Below are 25,987 nucleotides of genomic sequence, written 5' to 3' on the forward strand. Positions count from 1 at the left end.
AAAAACCGGCCCTATGTATTTTAAACTATGTACATTCAATAAGATTATGTGTTTAAAATACAAAATCTTTTTGAATCCATTATATTAAAACGCAAATAACTTGAAAACTACTTACTACATATTTCGCATTGATACAAAAGGACGATAGTTACGTAAAAAGTAACGAATAATCAAAATAACATGCTGAAATGATTATTATACGACAGTGGCGTAGATTGTAAGGGGGAAAAGGGGCAAAAATAAAGTATATATCCCTACAGAACGCCTCTGGTAACAGCGGAAAACTATCTTTTAACACTAGTTAAAGTATCCTTACATGTGTAAACTGTGTGTGTCAAGTTTGCGTAAAAAATATTAAAAGGTAATTTAACAATGGGCTAAAATCATTTTAGAACATTTGTAATAAAACACTCTGCATCTCGGTAAAGAAGAATATGTTATTTAAGTGTTTTGGGTTAAATCCTCGTATTTTGTGCTAAGATTTCTCCAGTTACGACATGGAAAATTCTTAATAAAACACCCTATATATTGCGTAAATGTTAGTTTTGGTTGTTGTTACCCCCTCGTTCATACATATCCCAAAGGGACGATTAGTTAATGTATTAGCTGTATATAAACTTTGAAAATGTTTTTTTGTAAACATAATAAGAAAGGCTATTCTTGTAAATATAATAAGAAAACAATTCATTGAACAATATTATATCCGTATACCTAATAATAGACCAGGGCTGATCTGTGAAAAAACGTCTATTTTTGGATGTGAGAGGTGGCATTTGGATTTTTGCAGATAAAGTTAGGTGACAACTTAAATAATAATAATTGACTTATGCTGCTTCTCAAATATTCCCGGAATATTAATAAAAAAATTAAAATATTTAAAAGTTTCGAAAAACATCGATTTTTTTTATTATTTTTTGGTTATAACTTTAAAACGATTCCTTTTTGGAACAAAGTCGCTATAATATGGGTCAGATCACATATTAATTACTGTCTCTAAATAGTATCATAATTATGCTGCAGTTGTATCTATGAATGTTGCGGCTGTTTTTTTTTTTCTTTTGAAAACTAGCTTCTGTATAAGTTTTTAGTGATAAGACTTGGTCCGTACGGCTCTGATGAGAGTGAAAGCCTTCATCAGAGGGGACATTTTTAAGTATACTGGGACAAATTCTGTTGGGTAGAAGCTTTTCTATTAGTTTATGTACAATGTTGAGTAGGGCTATGCGAAGGTAGCTTTCTGGCTTATCATTGCCCAGTTTCGAAATAGCACTTATCTTTGTTCGCTTAAATGAAAAAAGAATGTTGCCTAAGTAAAGTATATCAGTACTTATAGAACATTGGTAGCCAGTATTTCGTGTATGAAACACTGAGTATCGGGAACCCAGGATAGGTGCTGTAAAACCCAGGTACTTTACCTGATTTCATTTCTTTCGGCGCATAAGTGATTTTAAAAACAAGAACTCTTGTTGAATATTCTGAGTTTTTAACGTATACACGAGTGCTTCCATGTAATTCTGGAGGTGTCATCATTTGACTTCGACTTTCACATATGTCTAATATTGCCAATTTGTGGGATACGTACTGCTTCTGTTGCTATGATTTAGGTACGGTTTCACCAACAACAAATAAACCAATGAATAGAGTTATTCGTCGAATAAAATTTATTAGACGTTTACATTTTTATATTTTGTTTCGATATAATTTTGATAATTTAAAGCGAATTTACATTTTTATATTTTGTTTCGATATAATTTTGATATTTTAAAGCGAATATACTTTCTTATAAATATTTCAGCGAAGTTAACTTACCAATTTATTCGATGAGTAAGCATTTATTTGATAAATAAATAAAATAAGTCTTATTTGACGTTAGTAAATGGAGAAATGTTAGTTTATTGGTCGAATAACTTTAATCATAGAATAAACTACTATTTGTCGTTGGTGAAACTGGCCATTATTAGAGAGGGAAACGGAAAGAGAAAATTCTTGTTTTTATGTATGAAGCTAAAGTAGCCCATTTCGTCGGCCTAATGTAAAAAATGCATAAGTCAAAAAAACTTGATTTTACAGGAGCGACAAAGGACCAACTGTACATAACTCTAGTTGTATACAACTAAATAATGTGAAAATTGCACAATTAATTTGTTTAATTATCAAACAATACAGGGTGTAACGAAAATACAGGTCATAAATTTAACCACATATTCTGGGACCAAAAATAGTTTCATTGAACCTAACTTACCTTAGTACAAACGTGCATATAAAAAAAGTTACAACCCTTTGAAGTTGCAAAATGAAAATCGATTTTTTTCAATATATCGAAAACTATTAAAGTGTTTTTTATTGAAAATGGACATATAACATTCTTATGACAGTAGCATCTTAAGAAAAAATTTTAGGGAAATTCGGACACCCTATAAAAATTTTATGGGGGTTTAGTTCCTTTAAACCCCCCCAAACTTTTGTGTACGTTCCAATTACATTATTATTGTAGTACCATTACTTAAACACAATATTTCTAAAACTTTTTTGGCTCTTAGTACTTTTTCGAAAAGTCAGTTTTTATCGAGATATTTTGAATATTTGTCAAATCCACCACATATTTGTATATGGTTAGCCCGGCATTGGTCGCTAGGTAGATTGTTACGCGAGTGGTCGCGCGTGAGATTTTCTCTCACATATCCAAATTTTGCCTTTTTTTACAAAACAAAATTTTTAAAACAGTTTTTAAACTTTTTTTATTAACTAATTATAAGAAAAAAATAATATAACATAATATAGATAATAATATAATAAAATAAAAAAAAATAATCGGAATTAAACAAATATTAATCAATCTCCGTATCTTGATAATTTACGGCACAGCACACAAATATAACAAGAATGCTCTGGAAAAATTGATTGATGACAATAATTACAATTTTTTTTACACTATTTCAGGTTTTAAGTGCCAAAATAAAATTAATTTTTATGTACAGTTCGTAACGCGGGTGGTCGCTTGATGAGAGAATGTCTCACTTGAAGCGCGCTGACTCAACAATTGGGTGATATTAGGTCAACTGAGTCACTATTTAAGCGGACGAGTCTATTAGATTGTCGAGGGACGATAGTTAGGAGACTAGAAGGAACTACAGAGCGTATAATTTCCCAGAAAAAAAAATCTGTGCAACTTTCTGAAACCGTGAGAGAAAATCTCATATAGCGACCACTGGCGGGTTAAGTACGATTATGGAGACGGTAATAATATGAAAATTTATGTATGATTTACATTTTTAGGTATATTTTGAACCGTATTAAAAAAGAAGCCATATCTCGATAAAAGGTGCCTTCTCGAAAAAATACAAAGAAGCAAAAAAGTTTTAAAACATTATGTTTAACTAATGGTATCGCAGTAATAGTTTAATTGGAGCGTACACATACATTTGGGGGGTTTAAAGGAACGAAACCCCCATAAAATTTTTATGTAAACATATTAAAAAAGAAGCTGCAACTCGATAAAAACTGCCTTATCGAAAAAATATTAGGAGCCAAAAAAGTTTTAAAAATATTGAATTTAACTAATGGTATCACAATAATAATTTAAATGGAATGTACAGAAAAGTTTCGGGGGGTTTAAGGGAACAAAACCCCCATAAAATTTTTATGGGGAGCACAAATTGCACTATAATTTTTCTTTAAGATGCTCCTGGCATAAGAATACCACATATACATTTTCGATAAAAAAACTGTAATAGTTTTCGATATATTCGAAAAAATCGATTTTTATTTTGTAACTTCAAAGGGCTATAACTTTTTTTCTGTGCATATTTGTACTAAGGTGAGTTAGGTTCATTGGAACTATTTTTGGTCCCAGAATATGTGATTTAATTTATGACCTGTATTTTTGTTACACCCTGTATATTGTGCCATTTTAACCTGTAGCCTTTAGGGTAGGGGAGCCCAAGCTGGGATTTTTGCAGTTACTCGAGCACGTCAGATTATCATATGGGGAGAAACCTGGTGCCCTGCAGATGTACCTCTACCATATATTAGCTCTTAACACAGGGGAGTTCGTTAAGAGAGGCCCGAAAAAAAATCTATCCTTAAAAATACTGGAAATTGTCAAATTAAGATAAGGTAAGTTGGTAAGTTAAGGACATGCAAAACAGTGTATATTTAAAAAATCTGACGATTTGAGCGGGGCGAAGAAAATGGGCGAGTTAAAAGGTTTCACAAAAAAGCGAATAATTCACGAAATGAACGTTAGATCGAAAAACTAAAAAATACGTGTTCAATATTTTTCAAAAATCTACCGAATGATACCAAACATGACCCCACGGAGATGGGTGGGGTTAAATTTAAAATTTTAAATACAAATCCCGCGATATTTCGCAAAATAAACATTAAATCGAAAAACTGCAAAATATACTTAATCAATTACTTTAAATTATAGGTAGATGGCGCTATAATCGGAAAAAACGATTGGTAGAATTGGAAAACTAAATTAAAAATGGAAAGTCCCCGCTAAAATGGAAAACTTTACTTTTTTGGTTTTGGGACCTAATAATCACAACTCAATAGGTCCCCAAAGCGCTCGAGTGACTGCACATTTAGCATACTTCGCTCCCCTGCTATTAGGTACTCACCCTATGGTAGTTGCAGGGTTGCAACCCCTACAAGAAAGTTTATTTATTGGAAGAAACTAAGTACTCGTATATATTTATTTATTCACTACGTAACAACAGTAGTTGGTTTCCAATGATAGTTAACTCGTCTGAACTTTACCGAAGTCTGTTTCTGAATAATCTCTCTCATGTTTTTCCTAAGTACAACTAATGTGTATTTGTTTGTTATGATTTCTTATGTACCTAATACGACCGTGAATTATTAACAGCAACTTGCAATTTTTCTCTGCGTGGCCTAGTTACATAAATATTCAATGCTACCTAATTAATATAATCAAAATATTGACTAACGTATTGTTATTTTAATATTTACTTTAAGAATTTAAAAATTAAACCGATATATTATTTACTAATGGATTAAATACTCTTATTTTCTGGATGCTTATTTAAATCCCTTACAACCCATTTACTAACAAGAGCGGACTTGCGGGACTTCTGCAAATTTCATATCGTCCGCTTACTACCAATACCTCCTATCCTTATTCAGACTGATTGCACTGGAGAGCCAAAGAAACTGTTTTTATTTTTAATGGTTATAAATAGAAACAAAAAAGATTTGAATTATTGTTTTATTTATTTTATTGGGTATCTTACAGAGCACAATAATGATTATGTCTTCCTGTCTTTCTTGTCTACACTGATGAATCTACACTGATCATTTGTGGCTAAACAATCTTTGACATATTTATTATGTTTTATTTTATTACTTTAGATACTCCCCTTCTTTCTCTTTGCTTTATTTAGTTCGCTGACTAATGCACATAATATATTCCTCTATGTCTACAGTATATTATATAAATATCACTCTGATCTTGATGTCCAAAGTATTTTTCAATTTCTCTTTTGAAATTCTTAATCGATCTTACCCTACGATATCTTAGTTCTTCTAGTTATAGTTGAAACTTACCTAATAGACCTGGATCCCGCGTACAAAAAAAGTTGATTAATAGCAAGCTGAAAATTTGTTAATTCGCCGTATGCAAGTACTTGGAGGGGATACGAGAAAGGATCGTGTGCGAATAGCGGAGAAATTTTGCAAGTTTTTTAAATAATTCATTGTCAATTTAAATTGTCAAATTGACGTATATTTCATATCTACTGTCAATGAAGAAGAAGATTTTTAAAAATATTGCTTCACAATATTGATATGATATGCAATTATTATACAGGGTGTTTCATTAATAATTGTCCATATAGTAACTGGAGAAACCTTATCACAAAATACGAAGATTTAACCTAAAACACTTAAATAAAATGTGGTTCCTTACTGAGTTACAGGGTGTTATATCTAAACATTTAAAAACTATTTTTGCTCAGCATTTTAAAACAATTCGACGTATCCTTTTTATACTTGGCAGAAAGTGCGACTACTAGACATACAAAATTATGATAAACAAACGTTTCTATCTACTACCAGAGGCGTACGACAGGGTATGGTGTATGGTTCGCCCTTCTCAAATTCTACGCCACTGGAGGAATTACTATTTAAGTGCCATTTTTAGATTCTACAATACCTTGTACGTAAATAATATACTCTTCATTGGTAACGATAAAGTCATTAGTTTTCGAGATATTTATGAAACGGCACAGTTATTTTGATTAATTTATGATATGATTCATATGATTACAATATAAAAATTATTTGTACCCAGTACTTTAAAACTATTTGGCGTATCCTTCTCATACTTGGCAGAAAGTGTAGATACTATACACCCTACTAAATTAAATAAATAAACGTTTCTAGCTACTACCAGAGGCGTACGACAGGGGATAGTGGCTGGTTGACTCTTCCCAAATTCTACGCCACTGACGAAATTGTTATTTTAGTGTAATTTTTTGATTTTGCAATAGTTTTTATGTAAATAATTGACTCTTCATTCGTAACGATAAAATGATTAGTTTTCGAGATATTTGAAATTAAAAATGAAGCGACACAATACACTGATCAAAATAACCGTGTCGTTTCATTTTTAACTTCAAATATCTCGAAAACTAATGACTTTATCGTTACGAATGAAGAGTATATTATTTTCATGGAAAATATTGGAGAATCCAAAAATTGAACTAAAATAGCAATTTTGCCAGTGGCGTAGAATTTGGAAAGGGTCAACCATTCACTTTCCCCCGTCGTACGCCTCTGGTAAGAGCCATAAACGTTTTTTTTAACATAATTTAGTAGCCTGTACAGTACGTACACTTCCTGCTAAGTATGAAAAGGATACGTCGAATAGTTTTAAAATGCTGAGCAAAAATAATTTTTAACTTTTTAGATAAAACACCCTGTAACTCAATAAGGAACCACATTGTATTTAAGTGTTTTAGGTTAAATCTTCGTATTTTGTGCTAAGGTTTCTCCAGTTACTATATGGACAATTATTAATGAAACACCCTGTATAAAAGTAAATTTAATTAATAATTGTATTTTGCTTGTAGTAGTGCATTTTAATAATTAATTTTATTTACTACATACAATTGCTTAACCTTTAATAACATAAGCATAATATTACGTTTTCTTCTTATAATTTTTTTGGGCTATGGCGTTGACAATTGTCCAGTAAGGCCGTTGCCACATTATGCGTTTTGACCGGATGCGGTGAAAACGCATCCGTTTCCAACGCAACCGGACCGACCTGTCACACTATGCATTTAGTCTGGTGCAGTTTGTAAGCGCGTACCGATGACTCAAAACGCATCCGTTTCCAACGCAACCGGACCGATCTGTCACATTATGCGTTTTCACCGGATGCGGCGGAAACCTATCCGGTCAAAACGCATAATGTGGCATCGGCCTAACCAGGACCAATATGATTGGCCAATATAATTAAAAGTGCGAAAAATGTTGCCGAGGTATGAAACCCGGTGTCGCTTTACCGAACTTGCACGGTCCCAATAAGTTAATGGTGTTTCGTCGTACAAACTTTAATGTACGGAAATACTGGAAAAGGGGAAGTTTTATTTGTGGAACATTTACAGGTTTCGAAAGTCAGAATATGAAAGCGACCCATGTATTTTGTCGGACAGAACTTCCATTTTGATTTGTTACCCTTTCATTAAACTCTTATGCAAAAACCAGATTGCTATGTACCACCAACATAATTCCCGTCATTTGACAAATCACTGTCGGACTAAAATGCCCAACCTATTTGTCGGAGAAACATTTTTTCATATCTTATATAAAGTTGGCTATTGAATAAACTTAACAACAATCTGCTAGTTTTCACCATCATAAACATGTCTGGATGACACGTTCCACAATTAAAATCATGTTCCACAATTACAATTTCCCCTGTTCCAGTGTTCCCATATATCAATGTTTTTCCGGCTAGATCCCGTTTAATCCTGGCTATTAATCAACTTTTTTTTGGTACGCGGGATCCAGGCCTATAATGATTGGAGTGGAATACGGAAAGTAAACGCGTAGTCTATATTTTGCCATGATAATAGTCTTCAATAGTTTTCTCCTCCATCATTTGCATATTTAACTACGACAAATGTGTTAAAATCCACTGCCATAAAAATAGATATCTATTGGGAATATAAAATAATGACACCTATAAATGTTTAAAAGATTCTAGTACTTACTTTATTAGCTTATAATGTCGTAAAATGTTTAGTTATGTAGTAGTATAAATTTTATTTTATATTCCTAAAATATATGTTTAAAGCAAAGCCATTATCTTCAAATATGTTTAAAAATAAAAACCAATTACTTTATGACTGCATTTTATCTAGAGCCACTTTGAGCTTTCAACAAGAAAATGAACCTTCCACCACTATTTCTGGCAAAGTTGGCGTACCCTAAACGATATAATGCTCGGGGCAAACATTCCTGAGATTGGAATAAAAGAGGTAAAACAACAAAGTAGTTAATGATACTGTCTGTGAGTTGAGTTAAAAGAGAACGAGATGAGAATAATTTTAAGAAGACGGGTCCCGACGGTGCCACAAGCCGAATTCTGAAAATGCGAAAACAGGAGAAATGTAATTTAGAGAGGAAACTACCAATGAAATTATTAAGTCATGGAATTCTAGGCAAAGCTAAGACAGAAGATAATGTTTACCAATTTTTACCATTTTGAAGAGTATAGTAGACTACGTGTGATGTAAGTTGACGTAGAATTGGAATTATTTTTTGTACATTTATATGTATACATAAACAAAAATAAAAAACCACTAAACGCCGTTAAGACAATATTCCAGCTACAAAAGAGCTGGTATGAATATTAAGTGTTGCAAAAAAGTATTTTTATTTGGATGCTGAGGCCAAAAGAACCTCAAATTGCAAACTTTATCAAAGGTACTTTTGTGTAGCGCATTTTACTTCAAATTAAGCAAATATCGTGGGAAAATATTTTAGAATAAAACTAGAATTTTACTTTCCATCAAAATGAAAATACTTTTTGCTTCACGGAATATTCATATCAGCTCTTTTGTAGCTGGAATATTCTGAGTGCCACTTATTTTTATAGTGTTTAGCGGTGTTTTTATTATTGTATAAGAAGTTTTCTAAAATTCTTTATAAATTAAATGTATGATCTTAAATTTAATGTTTTCGATTATACTTAGCATTATAAACTACAAGCCCATCATCGCCGAAATGGTCTAGTGATTACCACGCTAAACTTGGGATCAGGCAATCCAAGTTCATTCCCCAGCCATCCCAATATTTTTTTGTTCAATTTAATTTTTTTTGTGTCCATCAAACATACACTAGGTTTTGTTCTATTCGGAATAGATAAGAAAAAGTATATTAGGATGAATATTAAAAGAACTCGGATTGCTCGATCACAAGTTTTGCATCGTAACCACTAGAACATATCAGCGATAATGGTTTATTGGATTATAAAGCTGAACGTCTCCTACGGAAGCTCCTATAGGAGCCTGTTTCCTGTGAATACTATACATCTGTGATTATGGTATTGATGATGACGCACGGGTAAAGACTCGCGGACTCAACTGTATAAGATTACATTTCTTATGGTAAATTAGGTCAAATTTTGATTAAATTTGCGTCAATTTTGGAGCTTAATAACGCTTTACAAAAGGTCTGAGGCAAGGGTACTGCTTATTGCACAGAACAATTTTGGAACCTATTCTAGCTTATGGGGCAGAGTGTTTGTAAGTCACAGGAACGGAAATAAAAATATAGAAGTAGCGGAAATGGATTACTTACGTAGAGCATGCAGAGTATCTAGATTAGAATACGTACCAAATGAGAAAATAAGACGACGGACAAAGAGTGTATATTCCACGGTTGACCGAATAGAAACAAAGAAATTGCTATGGTATGGTCATGTTAGGTCATGTTATTTGAATGCCAGAAGAAAGATGGCCAAAAAAAGCATTCAATTACAGGTCTATAAATAGAAGAAAAAGAGGAAGGCCTACAGAATAAAGGCATAGAACAGTGTATGGAAAATAGATCTATAGACGAGAACGAGTGGATGGATAGAAAACGATGGTGAGCGATATGTGGGATGTGGAGGAGACCGTATGAACCTTATAGTCTAATCAACAACCATTTTCTCGTGGAATTTTGAGAACCAAGGTCGATTTCCTTGAAAATTTGGATTTAGGTAGTAATTATAACCTTTGTCAAAATCTACCCTACGACGAACTGCACTTTTGCCCTGGGGGCGAAAACAACCCCATCTAGATGATGAAAATTTCTTCAATCAAAATATCTACGAAAGGCGATAGACTGACCAATTCTGAGTAAATTTTATTCTCTAAAATTTTCTATAATACCTTCCAAGATATTAGCGATTTCAATTATCCATTTTTCATTGAAAAAACTCGCGTTTTATAACCGTTTTTCATGAATAACTTAAAAAATTTTAATTTATAGAAAAAATTATTAACAACAAAATTATAGCTAGTAAAAAACAAAGAGATTCGCGTTTGAAAGACTAATCTAAATTCAAGAACGTCTGGGTTATTGCTCTTTACCGTATGGTTATTTTCGAAGAACATCGAAATGCGAGAACTTTTAATCTCAAATAACTCGAATATCGTGCAATTTTTGGGAAAACACAAGATATAAATTTTAAAGTTCATTAAAAAAACCTTTCCAACAAGCTCTGATAAAAGTTTTTTGCATAAGAACTGACTGACTTATGACGAAAATAATGTCGCTCTCTGCTTTTTTCTTTTTGAAATGTAAAATTAAACCCTCGTCGTTACAACCCTAATAGAAATGAATAGCTTCCCACTTGAAATTGACTTTATTTAGGTATAATTGATACAATACATGTGATTTGACCGATTTGGAATGTTTAGTTTAGAAAAAATAGTTGATTAAATCGAAAATGACATTTTAAAAACTTTTAAAAAGCGCATTTTTCTTAAATAAATCTAAAAGTATTCTGATTTTTTTTATCTTTTTTTTTATTTTTTTTTATTTTTTTTTGTTTTTGTATCATGAATACTTTTAGGTTTATTTAAGAAAAATGCACTTTTTCTTTAAATTATTAAACCAGTCGAATCACATGGATCGTATCAATTATATTTAAATAAAGTTAACTTCAAGTGGAAAGCTATTCATTTCTATTAATAGTGTATTGACGAGGGTTTAATGTTTACATTTCAAAAAGAAAAAAGCAGAGAGCGAATTTATTTTCGTCATAAGTCAGTCAGTTTTTATGCACAAAATTTTTTTTTCAGAGCTTATTTGTAAGATTTTTTAATGAACTTTAAAAGACGTTTCTTAAGTTTTTCCACAAAATTGCACCACATTCGAGTTATTTGAGATTGAAAGTTCTCAATTTCGAGGTTATTCGAAAATAACCATCCTTTAAAGAGCAATGAGTCTCAGTCGGTGTTGAATCTGCATAGGTCTTTCTGACGCGAATATCTTTGTTTTTCTCATTGGCCACAATTTCGTTCTTAATAATTTTTCTATAAAATTAAATTTTTTTAAGTTATTTTTTTATGAAAAACATTTACAAAACCTGAGTTTTTTCAATGAAAAATGCATAGTTTCAATCGCTAATAACTTGGAAAGCAATTTTGCAAAAAAAATTTATGGAACAAAATTTACTCTGAATTTTATTGGTCACTCTAACGATTTCCATAGTTATTTTAATTAAAAAATTTCCATGCCCGAGATGGGGTTATTTTCACCACCAGGGCAAAAGCGCAGTTCGAGATTTTGAAGAAGAGAGTCAACAGAGCTTAAACCCAAATTTTCATTAAAATCGGTGTTGATTCTCAAAATTTCACGGTTTTACAGTTTTTTTACCGCTGTTTTACAGTTTTTTTACCGTCTATATAATCTTTTATATTATAAAAAAACTTCCAGTGCCGGCTTAAGAAAATCAAAAAATATTGCTCCACTGTGAAAAAATCCATATTTTCTATTTTGTAGGAATACGTTCTACATTTTGAGAAATGTGAAAAAAATTACCAATATACTTATGCCCGGTTGCACCAACAGATCTTAAGCTTATGTCGAGAATATCATAAGAATTAATATAATTTAATTATAATATATTACAATAACAATACCAGAATATAATAATAGATATAATTGATAATAAGGTAAAAATCTAAAATTATGGTGCAACGTAAGTGATACTCACGGAGTCCCTATCTATAAGTATAGCTTAGCCAAGCTGGAGCTTAAGATCTGTTGGTGCAACCAGGCATTAGTGTCTTTACATTTTCTTTTATTAATTTTTATACATATATGTAATTACAAAATTTTGAAAGTTTCTTTTCTTGTTTATCATAATCTAATTACTACATAATAATATATGAAAATGAATTTTTCGATAAGTCAGGCTTATTGCTATATAAAAATGTATTAATTAAGCTTGGATAACAAGATATAAAGTATTTCCTATTTTTAAGAGCAGCTTATTACGTGTTGAATAGCACTGCACTACAACTTCGTTCGCCATTATTTACATTTTTCCACTTACCTCGGCAGGAAAGGCATATCCATTTATGGAATGTTCAGAGCCGAACTGGTCGTGAAGGCCGTAGTGAATGTGGATCTCCTGAAATTGATATTTATACGATAAGGGACCTCCGGTCACATTGATGTGTTGCCTGGTATCGTTTTCGACGGTGAATATCACACTGTGGCCGGTATTCATCATTGATCCGCTCACCTGTAACAAGAATGTGGATGTTATAGCAACAATTTGTATTCAAAGGAAAATGCTTAAGTGGGGTTTTTCTGAAGGACTTTTTTATATAATGGAATAGATGGAGGATGTTTCTGTTATATGCGGTTGAAAGGAGTTTTAATATGGAAATATTTGTATGGAGGCGTTGGCATTTGGACCAACAAAGTTATATAACATAAATAATTGTCCTTATATCTTAACCCTTTTGTTGACGTCATTCGCTTTTTAACTCAAGGGCGGATGACGTCGTTTGAAGCCATAGGCACGGGTACCCATATAACTTACTTTAGTATATCGTCAGCTTCAAGTGAGCAACGTTTTCACCTAGAAATTTTTATAGAATGGATCGATTGGCTTGAAAATGAGAATATGTAGTGGATAGTCCAAAGATCAAAATCTATATGATGCGAAAAGGCGCTTTTACCATGGGGTGGTTGCCACCCCATCTCGGGGGTGGAATTTTTTTATTATATTTTGACCACAAAAATTGGTAAAACGAATAATTCTTAGCACAAATTGTTCTATACATTGTTTTTGGTAAAATAGGTTTCGATTTGTTCGCTATCAAAAACTTTAGTTTTATATAGAAAGAATGTTATTGAAAATCAACGTTTTTAATCAGTTTTCTGTTAGTAACTCAAAAATTATTCGTTTTATCAAAAGAACTCAAATTAACAAAAATGTACTTTTTGAAAAAATAAACGAAACGGTTTTTTTTATTTTTTTGGGACTAATACCTAGTAACTAGGTACACTACATTATAGCCTACACTTTATTATAGGTTAGCTCTTTTTCGTCAAATGCCAAATTTTGTAGTTGCCAAGTCAAAAAACGGGAAACTCTACATTTTTCGAGGATAACTTGTACAAACTAATTTAAAGTATTTAAAAAGATCTACCTTTAAAAATAAAAAAGTCTCTATCTGAAAAATTGAGTGACTTATGATGAAAAGAAAGTCAGTCCCTATTTTTCTAAGAGTAGTGAGCGAAAATAACTTCATAATTACCACCCTAATTAAAATTGAAGAGCGGAAATTTCAAAGGTGCTAAGTGCCAAAACTTTTGATTTTGAGCTATTGCCATAGAAAGGTTGTAGTGCCATGCTCTACGTCCTAACAAAGGCGTATAATACAGTCCCTATACAAAGTTTAGTATTGGGGGGTGAAAAATCATAAGCTAAATATAAGTCCGAAAATGGATAAATTGACTAGTTCTAAGTAACTTTTGTTCTATATAGTTTTTTAACTAAGTTAATACTTTTCGAGTTATTTGTGAGTGAAAATGTGTATTTTTCATAAAAAAAACCACGATTTTTACCAAAAAGTAAGTACAAAATGCATTTTGTTGGTGCCAAAAAATATAAAAAATGTTTATTTCATAAATAAACATTGCTTTTCGCTTAATTAAATATCAAACGGCTACCCACCTGCCTCTTACCAGTTGGAACATTTAATTTAGGCGAAAAGCAATGTTTATTTGTGAAATCAACATTTTTTCCTCTTTTTTTTTTAATACCAGTAAAATGTACTTTTAGTTAAATATATTACATATTTATATTCATCTTTTTGCTGCAATTAATTTAATTCAAAAATTATGTTTTTGGTTACCCTGTATAAATAATGATGTTAATGTTTATATTACTAAATAAACAATTAAATAACCTTTGAAATTAGGTACCACACGACCCCTATTCCCATTTAAAAAAATCATCGATGATGCCATCACGCCCAAGTCGATGACATTATTATGGGATATAAGTAAAAAAAAATAATTAAAAAATAAAAATCGACCTGTCAGAGCTTTACCTCTGAAAATAATTAAGTCATGAGATAATAGACCGTTTCCACACTTTTTCTAATTCATATATTTAGATTACGACTTTGGACTTGTGTGAATTTCTGTTAATATTTAGTTGATAATGAAATCCAAAGATTTTCTTCCTGGAAAGACCTGGAAATACGGTAACGTCACATTTTACAATAAATAAGCGGAATAACAGCGATTTGTATTCCGCCGAGACGTCGGCAAAGGAAAAGATGGCAAAATGGGGTTTTTGTTGAAAATAGTCGATCGGCTTTGAATGTAAACTCGAAGTAATGGAATATGTTACGATTATGGTGAACGTGCAAATGTTTTTATATATCTGAATGTATTTCGGGCCCAACTTGAGCTCGATTTTGTTAATTTAACGAAAACCCCTATCGAAAACAATTTCTGATAACAAGTAGCTTAACAGAGATTTTACTGTAGTATGGTTCAAGAATCTCAGTTATATACTGTGGATAATAGATAAAAGCAACATCAAAGTACTGCCATTAACTAATTTCTGTTCCAGGGATCGGACGGCAGTAGTACTAGAAGTTACAGAGAGAGGCAGAATGAAACACATAATACTCGGATCAGCCTGATGATCCTAACCCACCACCACCAAGGGAATTGGAGAAGCTGACGAGAGACTGCAGTCTCAAAGGATCTCAGATTATTATTATTATTATTATACCTAAACAAGGGCAGAGGGACAAGTCCCTATTATGCCCAAAAACAAAGAAATTACATAAGTAACCTACTAGTAAATACAATATAACAAAAACAAAAACAACAACAAAAAAGATTTTTTTTTTTGAAAAATGGCTTTGGCACAGCCAATTAGCCAGACTTGTTTGTGATTCATTGCAGATTCATAGTCATAAATTTCTTATAAACATAAGTATATTCTACAATATTATTTTTATTAGATACATTGGTACATTGTGTAACTTTTTTTATTTTGTTTTTTTAATTATTTTACTGTTTTTTAATATATATTTTAATTTGTGCGAAACACTTTTTTTACTTCTTTTTTTTTTCTATTCTTTTTTTACTTTTGTTTCTATTTTTTCTTTTTTTTTTATTTATTATTTTTTTGTTATTATTTTATTATGTGTTTTTTTATATATTATTTTTTTTTTAATTTTTTCAAACCAAATTAACAAATTATGCCTATTATATTACGTTCACAACTTGTATTTACATAATTTAACATGTTTATAAATGAGATGAAGAATTTCCATATCATTTGTAAATATTAAAGTATTAAGGTTTATTGGGAAAAAACATTGTAAACCTTTTAATTCCTTATAAAGGTCGTTTATGTTATTTATGTTTAAATGACATTCTAATATGACATGTGTTAGATCTCCGATTTTGCCACAAGTACAATTGGGAGTATCTGACAAGCCAATTCTATGCATGTAATATGGCGTAAGAGCATGATTGGCTCTCAGCCGATTAATGGTCTTTATAAAATGTCTGTTATATTCTGTGTAAAACTATCTTTTTGAGAATATCCTAGGGTTACAATGAGCAAAATTTGAGCCAGTATTACATTCTCTGTAATGCAATTGCCAATTACTTTTAAGTTTTTGTCTGCTAAAAGTATCAATATCTGAAGCTGGAATTAAATTTTTGTTTATTTTTTCTCCGATCACATAAGCTGATTTAGCAAAATTGTTAACTATTTCATTGCCTTTTATTCCCGAATGACCCTTAATACAAGCAATTGTTACATTTACTCCTAATTATGTAATTTCAAACAGAGTTTTAAGTATATTCAATTCAATGTGGTTTATGTGTTTGACTGTTTGAATGTTACTTAATCTGTCCACCACGCTTTTACTGTCAGTAAATATAAGATAATTGCTAGTTGGATTCAGTAGTACATACTGAACAGCAAACATTACTGCTATCATTTCTGCTGTGTATATTGAGCATTCAAGAGGTAGGCTATATTGATGATGGTAATTTTTATTTTCGTGGAATACTGCACAGCCCGTTCCATTTGCGTCTTTTGACTCATCGGTAAATATGTACTGAAAATTTGACCATTTTTCTCTAATAAGTATATCAAACATATTTGGCGGTAAATGTAAGTTTAAATAACATGTTTTAACCTTGTTAGAAAATAATGTTTTTGTCGTTGCACTGAAGTAAAAGTGTATTGGTCGCTGATCCAAATAAATGACAGCTATAGTCGAGAATGGGTCTGATCATGTTACGGTAAAACATCAAAGCAATATTTGGGTCTGCTCCCCAATTTGTTTTACAGAAAGCTCTTAAAATATTTATTGAGTTTTCTGATTTTTTAACAATATGATGAATGTGATCTTTCCATGACAATTTCCTGTCTAGATAGGTACCAAGATACTTAACACAGCTTTTAATTGGAAAATTAAATTTTCCAACGTTAAGATTGCCTTGTGGAACTCTACGCTTTTTTGTAAAGTAACACACCTCAGTTTTTGTGTCAGAAATTGATAGTCCTACTTCTTCATAGCACTGATTTATGATTTCTAATGCGACTTTTAAATTATCCCCACATCTACTTAACAATTTTCCTTCTGTATATAAAACAACATCATCAGCATATTGAAGAATTTTTGTATTTTTGGGTATACTAACTTCAAGATCTATGTTGTACATGTACAGGATGTATAAAATCGGGCTTAAAATACTCCCCTGTGGCAATCCAATATTAGTTAGTCGAGGATATGAAAATTCATCATTATTAATTTTTAAATAAGTTAATCTGTTGGAATATAAAGATTATAAAAAGAGAGCAAATGAATTAGGGATTCCAATATACAACATTTTTTTGTAAAGAATGTCTAAATTAACATTATCAAAAGCAGCGGAAATGTCAAGGAACGCAGCTGCTGCAGACTTATTTCTTCTAAAGTTAAGTTGAATTGACGTAACTAGAGCTGCAGTTGCATCTTGAGTAGACCTAGACTTGTAAAAACCATATTGGGATCTTGGAAGTATACCATCGTGTTCTAACCAATGTTCAAATCTATTTTTAATTATTCTTTCGAATGTTTTTAAAAGACATGAAGACAAGGAGATAGGTCGGTAAGAATTTGGATCACGGTCTGGTTTGCCAGGTTTTTTAATAGGAATTATCAAGTATTCTTTCCAACTATTTGGTACTGGTATCTTATTTGTCCAAATATTGTTGAAAATGTTTAGTAGTGAAATTTTATGTTCGATCGGTGAGTTGTACAACAGCGAATATGACACAATGTCTATACCTGGAGAAGTATTATTTCTTTGTTCAAGGGCTGGATGCAATTCCCACAGATGAAAATTTTCGTCAAAATTGTGGTTTTGTCTGGATACTCTTTGAATATCTTCTTGTACGGTGTCGTCATTTGGAACCCATGCCGGAGCAATTTTTCTGTGAAAATCTTGCAACCATGTATCTTCTAGATCAAACTCTGTTGGCTTGTTTGCGGTTTTTAAAACAATTAACTTTTCGCCAGACATCTTTTAATGGTGTTCTTGAGTTTAGGCTTTCGCAAAAATCAATCCAATTCTTCTTTTTTTTTCTGTTTGAAGATTTTCTTTGCAACAGCGTCAAGTTGTTTATACTCTATTAAAGTTTGGAGCGTTGGATTCTGTTTATAATTAATAAACGCATGTTTTCTACTTTCAGCTGCTAGTTGACACTGATTATTCCACCAATGTCTCGGAATATGGCTTCTGTTTTTTTCGTTAATGGAGGAATATTTTGGAATAGCGATGTTGGCTGCCTGGTTTATATGTGTTAACAATTCTTCGTAGATTAATGGAACTTCCATTGCTTCCAAAGTACTGGCATAAGTCATCCAATTGGCTCTGCTAAGGTTCCATATTCTATGTTTTCTACTGGATGTGGCTTCTGTTGCGGAGAAACTTTGTGATGAAATAATGATTGGCACATGGTCAGATCCATGAGGTTCTAGTAGAGTATTCCAATGGAAAAAAGAAGCAATATCTCGGGAACAAATGGAAGTCTACAGCAGCAGGTTTTTTGGAAATAGCGAGAGTGGAAGACCCATCGTTTAAATATTCTAAATCACAATGTTCTATAGCATCTAGAAGATCTTTACCTAATCTATCATCAACTTCGCAACCCCACGCCAAATTGTGTGCGTTAAAATCGCCTCCTATTATAAATGGTTTTGATATATTTTCTCAAAAATTTATCCATTTTTGAATTGAAACTTTATTATTGGGTTCATTAGATAAAGAAATTATATGTAAAGGTTTTCTGAAAGGTGAAATTTTAATGGAAATACACTTATATGTAAACGAATACGTATTTGGAAAAATTATTTCTTCACATTTTATGTTAGATTTCAAAAGAATGGCACATCCGCCATATCCATCAGGGCGGTCAGCTCGAAAACAATTAAAATCTTTAAAATTATAATATTTTCCCGGTTTGAACCAGGTTTCAGATAAAAGAGCTATACTGATGTCGTTCTGATGGAGTTATTATTCTAAATTCTGTTTATTAGCAACTGCCGAACGACAGTTCCATTGAAATATGTTTATTTTAGTTAGGCCTGCGATTTGATGTTAGATTTTGGTTAAAATGGTTACTAATTAACTGAATTGCATCAGATTTTGGAATATTAAAATTATTATTTTGTTTAATTGAATTAACAATTGTAAGAACTGATTCTAAAGTGACATTTATTACAGAAGAATCTAACTCTTCTGACTGTGAATCTGCAACGTTTAAGTTTTGTTGATAGAATTGGCTTTTAACTATTCCCTCAGAATGTTTTGGAGGGGAAGCTACAGATATTATTTCTTTTCTGACTATATCAGTTGGGTCTGGACTATTTGGCTTTTGCCTTTTATTTGGCCTACTGGTGTTGTCTAGAAGGTTGTGAATTTTGTGAAAAATTTGTATCATTGTTTGTTATATTTGACCTAAGAATGCTAGCATATGAATTCTTTGGTATATTTTTATTTGCATCGTAAAAATTAACGTTTGTTAAACCCATCGTCTCTTGTATTAACTTTTGTCGTATGAATTCTGGACACGCACTTAAATTCGTAGTCAAGTGATTCCCCTTACAGCTGAAACATACTTGTGTGAACTCAACTTTTGTACAATTTTTAGAATTATGAGATTCTGGGCATTTATTGCATCTTGGCTGACTCCTACACTGACTGCCTAGGTGGCCGTACCTAAGACAGTTAAAACATAACAGAACCTTCTGCTTATACACTTCAATTTCTTTAATAACCTTTTTTATGACTACATATTTAGGTAACGTTTGCGATTTAAAGGTCACAATACAAGATTTAGTAGGGACATATTCGACAATTTTTTCCTCATTAACAATTTTCTCTAAATTAGGCGAAATTCTTTTAACGTTTGCAATTTCAAATATACAATGACTATCATACTGTTTTATTTTATTTTTTATATACTCTTCAGAGAAATCTATGTCTATGTCTCTAATAACTCCCTGTCTGTGTAAAATAAATTTTGGAATATATAGATCCAAATTATTTGATCTAAAAATTTCCAGAGATTTGTTTTTAATAAGATTATTTGCAGTTTTATAGTCTTTGCATTTGACTCTAATCCTATTTGGGCCGATGGCATCTATACTGGAAATCGTATTGTCTGCTTCAGAAAAGTTAGAAAAAATAATTTCACCAATTTTCAAAGAATTTAATTTACCTTTAAAGTCAGTAGCACTGTTTTCGATGTAAACGTGATATGGTCCTAGGTCATTACTATTAAATAAAAATGCTTGCCTTACCTCTTTTAAGTTCTGTTTTGTTTCATTATTAACATTCATATTCGTTGTATTTGGATCATTTGGATACTGATTGTTGTTGTTTTTGGTTGTCAAACTTATTGGAATGGGAGTACTTAGAGAAAGTTCCATTTGTTCGGCATCATTTTGACTATCGAATATAATAAGTTTTCTGGGCGGTGGACCAGGAGGCCTACCTCCGCTATTGACACTCATATTGCAGTTGTAGGCTCTTCAGCAAACGATATTGCAGTCGTAAAAAATTTCAAATTAAATTAAGACAATGGGGGTTATCTGTAGTCTCAATGATCGTTGTACCGAAGGTACGTCCGATTTCTATGATTACTATTATAAAACTGTAGAAAAAAACGTCGAAAACTAATATTTTTAAAGAGCAATTTAAAAGATCGGTTTCACTTTGACGTTCTTCTGACAGTGAAACAAAAAAGATACAATTTGGGTTTACATAAAACAAAAGATTTCAACTATATTAGAAAACGGTTAAGTCTATTTTTCTTTAAATCTGTTGGTAGGGGGGGGGGCTGAGACAGTGTTATCATTCATGTTATTCCAAATATCGAAAACTCTATTTGGTAGAAAATTCTGTCTTGATCTCGTACAAAAGTTCTCCTTTTTAAGTTTAAATTGGTGACCTCTAAGTCGTTTATCTTGATTGATCGTAAACATTTCGTCGAGATTTCCGAAATTGAATTTTAATATTTTAAATGTGGGTATTAAGTCGCCACGTTATCGGCGAAGCCAAAAGAAATTAGGTGGACCATACTGAGACTTTCTTCATAGGAAGGTCTTCTCAGTCCCAATGGAATTCGAGTGGCTTTTGTTTGGACGTTTTCCAACAAGGTTTTGTCTCGAACCAAATCAGGATACCACGTTGGGCCAGGATATTTAAGCATCAGTCTTATGTAAATAGTGTAAAATTTACAAAATGACTGCATTGAAACTCTCGAAAAACGTCACTTGTGCCGTTATACGGCACAAGTCGATTATTTTTATTAATTCTAAGCACTACACATTTCTCTGCGTTTAAGGGTAGTAAACACTGGGAACACCAAGTAAAAATAGAGGATAAGTCTGTTTGGAGGTTTAACTGGTTTGTGATAGGATTGGCATATATTTTTGTGTCATTAGCATATAACGATATTTTATTTGAAACATAGTAAGGAACATCGTTGGTATGAACCGTAAAAAGCAGAGGTCCAAGAATAGAACTCTGCGGCACTCCACTTTCCATTAACCTGTCCTGTGAGAAAGATTCGCCAACTCTAACTTTGTAATGTCGATCTGTCAGGAAATCATCAATCCAACATAATAAAGTACCGCGACCTCGGAAATGTTCTAGTTTATGTAAAAGTCTGCGCTTAGGAACACGGTCAAAGGCTTTAGAGAAATCTAGATAAACAACGTCGATCGGTTGTAAACTGTTAATTGATGACGTCCAGTCGTTAACACAATGTAAGTGATTGGTTAGAGTAGAGCGACCAGAAACAAATCCATGTTGTTGTGTTTGAATAACATGTTCTTGGAGAAGGAATTTAGTCATCTTCTCGGAGATAATGGCTTCCATGACTTTGCTAACTACTGTTAGTAAGCTAATCTGACGATAATTGTTGGGATCGAGTTTGTTGCCTTTTTTAAAATAGGAGTGACGGATGGTAATTTCCAATTAGGGGGTAAGGAATTCTGGATAAACCATTTCGCGGGTTATGCAGCCAGGATATTCTTCTTCGCCCTGGACCTCTTTTCCCATGCACTTTACCTTGAAGTATGGTCCGAAGTAGGTCATATCGTTGTTTATTGCGCATTATATGGCCCAGGTATTCGTATGTTCACTAGTTCGCGCTCTTTACCCATTCTATGTAGAACTTCTTCGTTGGTAACTCTATCTATCCAGGAAATCCTCAACATGCGTCTATAGCACCACATCTCAAATGCTTCGGGTCTCTTCAGTGATGCTTCAGTTAAGGTCCATGACTCCACGCCATATAAAAGAACGGAGAATACGTAGCATTTTAGTAAACGAACTTTTATTTCCAATTTTATATCGTGGCTGTTAAAGAGTTTTTTCATTTTGACGAAAGCTGATCTTGCCTTCTCGATCCTTGTCTTAATTTCCGTCGATTGGTCCCACTGTTCATTTAAGTTTGCATCCAAATAACAAAAGTTGGTGATTTGTGTTATAGGTTGTTGGTTAACTAGTAATTGAACAGGTGATATCCTATTGTTGCTTATAACCATGTATTTGGTTTTTTGATGTTAAAATCAAGCCCAAACCTGCTAGTAACTTCTGCCACCTGGAGACAAGTGTCTGCAGACCTTCAAGGCTGTCTGCAAAACTGACAGTATCATCAGCGTATCTTATGTTGTTCAATCGTTCTCCGTTTATAAGTATTCCCTCGTCTATGTCCGTTAGCGATAAGTTCATAATGTGCTCTGAATATGTATTGAACAATAATGGGGACAATAGACATCCCTGTCGCACACCTATTTTTATCTTTATGTCGTCTGTTAACTGATCCCCTACTCTAACAGCTGCAGTTTGTTCGTAATAGGTATTGTTCATTATACGGCGATATCTGCTGTATAGACCAATTTATTCTATCGAACGCTTTCTGGTAATCAACAAAACACACATATTTATATATCACAATTCACGTCTCTACATCTTTGAAAGAGAACTTGTATTGCAAAAAGTGCCTCTCGAGTACCCAATGCATCACTGAAGCCGAATTGTGTGTTTGTCATGTGTTCTTCATAGTTTTTATATATTCTTTTATGTATAATTTTTAAAAAAGGTTTCAGGAGATGGCTCATAAGGCCATAATCTTCATTGATAATCTTCACATTTTTTGGAATTGGGTTTTTTGGGGATTGTTATAAAAGTTGATCTTGGCCACTGTTGGGGTATTTTTCCACTTTGGTATATATTGTTGAAGATCAAGTTGTCTTTTTACTTCGCCTTTATCCAAAATTTTCAAAAATTCTGAGTAGAACTCGTCTGGTCCTGCGGCTTTTCCCTCCTTAATGTTGTTTATAGCAGCTTATACTTCCGCTTTGAGAATAGGTGGTCCGGTATCGTCATTTTTATTTTGTGTGAAGATGACATTGCTATCGTCTTCAAATGTTGTTGTCGCATGGTTCATCCATGTTGTTTTTGTTTCTTCAATATCAACTATTGGATTTCCTTGAGCGTTTGTTAAGTGTCCCGGCCTTTTTGATTTGTAGATACCTGCTGCTTATTTGATCTTTTTGTGGAGGTTGACGGAATCGTGCTTACGTTCCAATATCTCGATTTCTTCACCTTGTTCTTCTAGATTTCTGTTTTTAGCTTCTCTGACAGCTGTTTTTATCTCTTTGTCTAGAAACTGATATACAACGTATTCTTTCCGCTTGGATTCTCTTCTTCTGTCCATCATCTGTAATATACCGTCGGTCATCCATGTTTTTTTCTTTTCTGTCTTTTTCGGTCACAGGTATTTGTCTAATATTTCCTTCCCAATGTTTTCTAAGTGGTTTATTTCTGTGTCAACATCATTAAGTACTTCTGACTTAGATATTATGTTGTTCTTCAGATATTCCCGTACTTCTTGCTTTATGTCATCATCTCTTAGTTGTTTGAGATTGTATCTTATAGGATTAGGTTTGTGGATTTTTTTAAATTTCAGACGAAACTTACCTACTAGCACTAGATCTAAAATACAAGTCTGCATAATTAACGTTAAAGGTATTGCAAGTGTGTCTGCGCATCTTTTTAACAGTTTTGGTGTTAAACCATCTAAACCAGGTGAAGCGGATGTGCGAAGTTTCATAAAGTGTTGTTTGACATGATCCACTGTAAATTCGACTTGCTGTAAGGATGCGTCGACACGGGACACGGTTACACCTAATAGGAGGTAGATTACGATCATTCCATTCTTTAGTAAAAACCTGTGAAAATGCTAAAGTGAGAGTTTCACAAGAATCTTTGTCAGAAGAGCATAAAGTCTGATTAGGTTTTTGAAGTAGAGGAATGGAAACTTTAGACGTCAATGAGGACCTTATGTATTTATAGACTTTTTTCATATTACCACTGTCAATAACGCTTGTTTCAAAATTTTGTCTTAACGTTTTTAGAGAATTTTGTAAGTTATTTGAAAATCTGCGGTGGTTTTGAAAATCAGTGAGAAGTCCTTGTGTTTAAATTTCCGCCAGAGATGTCGTTTGTGATCAATTTGGTTTATTGCTGTTCGTTCGATTTATCCATGGTTTAAGATTGTTTTTATAAATATTACGGAAGGTAGTGTTTGTAGAAATTATATTGTGGACGGCATCGAGAAATGCAGTCCACATTAATGAAGGGTCGTTTAAGTTAGCAAAACACAATTGCCAGTTGATTTGAGATAGTTAATGTCGATTTCAGAAAAGTTGGTAATAGTATATGTTACAGTATTATTTTTGCTGGGTAGTATTTGGTTGAACTGAATGTGAGCTGTTATAACTGCATGACCTAACTTTTATTTCAAGATATGAAATTAGATCTTCGTCGTTAATTAGCACTAGATCTAAAATAGAAGGTTGGTTTATTAATTCTAAATCGGGTAGGTTCTGTGATGAGTTGTATCAGGTTCGAATTTACTAAAAAGTTTTTAAACAAATTATGAGCGTTTTGGGTGTCAGATAAAGCAGTTATTGGCCAGGTGATCTCTGGGAAATTAAAATCTCCAGTAATGATAAGATTATCAGAAGATGATAGTTCGTCAAGTTTGTAAGCAAAATATTATCGTGAGCAAGTAGTGTAAAAGATGGGCGATACATACATAATAAATTAAGCCAAAATGGATTTTTGGTATTAGATAAGTGAATAGCACCTCTTCCAGAAATATCTAATGCCTTAATGTCAATTTTAAAAATGTGGTAATATTAGGTTTGTTCTAGCATCAGTTTCAAATGGTGTGAAGCCATCCTCGAATAGTAGACCAGCGCGAGTAGAGGGGATAGCACTGGTGACTGTATTATGTTTTCTCACTGACCAACTGTTTGCTGACGGTTTCTGACTAGTTTGACTGTTTGCTAGAACAAACCTATTATTAGATAAATAAATGTACACCATCACCCACATGAATTTCTCTGTCTTTACGATATATGGTATATCCATTTATGTTAACACATGAGTCAGGAATTGAAGGTTGTCTAGCTTAAGGCTACTCAACTGAACCAAACCAGAACCCTAATACATTTCTATTTTTTGTCACTTACAAGATATGTTACACAAAGGCTTTTATGTTAATTTATACTGATAAAAGAAAATTACGGATTGACAATTATTAATAACATTGAATAAATATTTGATTTGGTCTACAAATTAGCTAATAATTTAAAATTTAATAATTTAGTTGGTTTTTTAAGATTTAAGAACTGTTTACTTATTATGACATATTTAACAGGTATTTTTATATTTTACTTTAAAGGTATTTATATTTAATGGGAGGAAATGATTAAGAATAGAATTAAAAGTTTTAACAGCATTATATGAGAAAGATCTCTGAAATATAGCGGTGCTATGTTGAGGCATTGTTAGTTTAATACTGTTTCTGGTGTTAAGGTTATGTATATCG

General features: G+C 32.4%; 1 protein-coding gene across 1 annotated transcript in view; it reads right to left on the reverse strand.

Moving 5' to 3' along the window:
* LOC114338436 (carbonic anhydrase 2-like) overlaps positions 1-25,987 on the reverse strand; it is a 288,156-nt gene that overhangs the window by 240,752 nt on the left and 21,417 nt on the right. Inside the window, exon 2 of the mRNA XM_050659717.1 lies at positions 12,587-12,778. Within this exon, the coding sequence (XP_050515674.1) occupies positions 12,587-12,766 (180 nt within the window). The 5' untranslated portion in view covers positions 12,767-12,778. The remainder of the gene's footprint in view (positions 1-12,586; positions 12,779-25,987) is intronic.

Source organism: Diabrotica virgifera, chromosome 1, assembly GCF_917563875.1.
Source record: "Diabrotica virgifera virgifera chromosome 1, PGI_DIABVI_V3a".
In the NCBI taxonomy this organism is placed as follows: Eukaryota; Metazoa; Arthropoda; class Insecta; order Coleoptera; family Chrysomelidae; genus Diabrotica; species Diabrotica virgifera.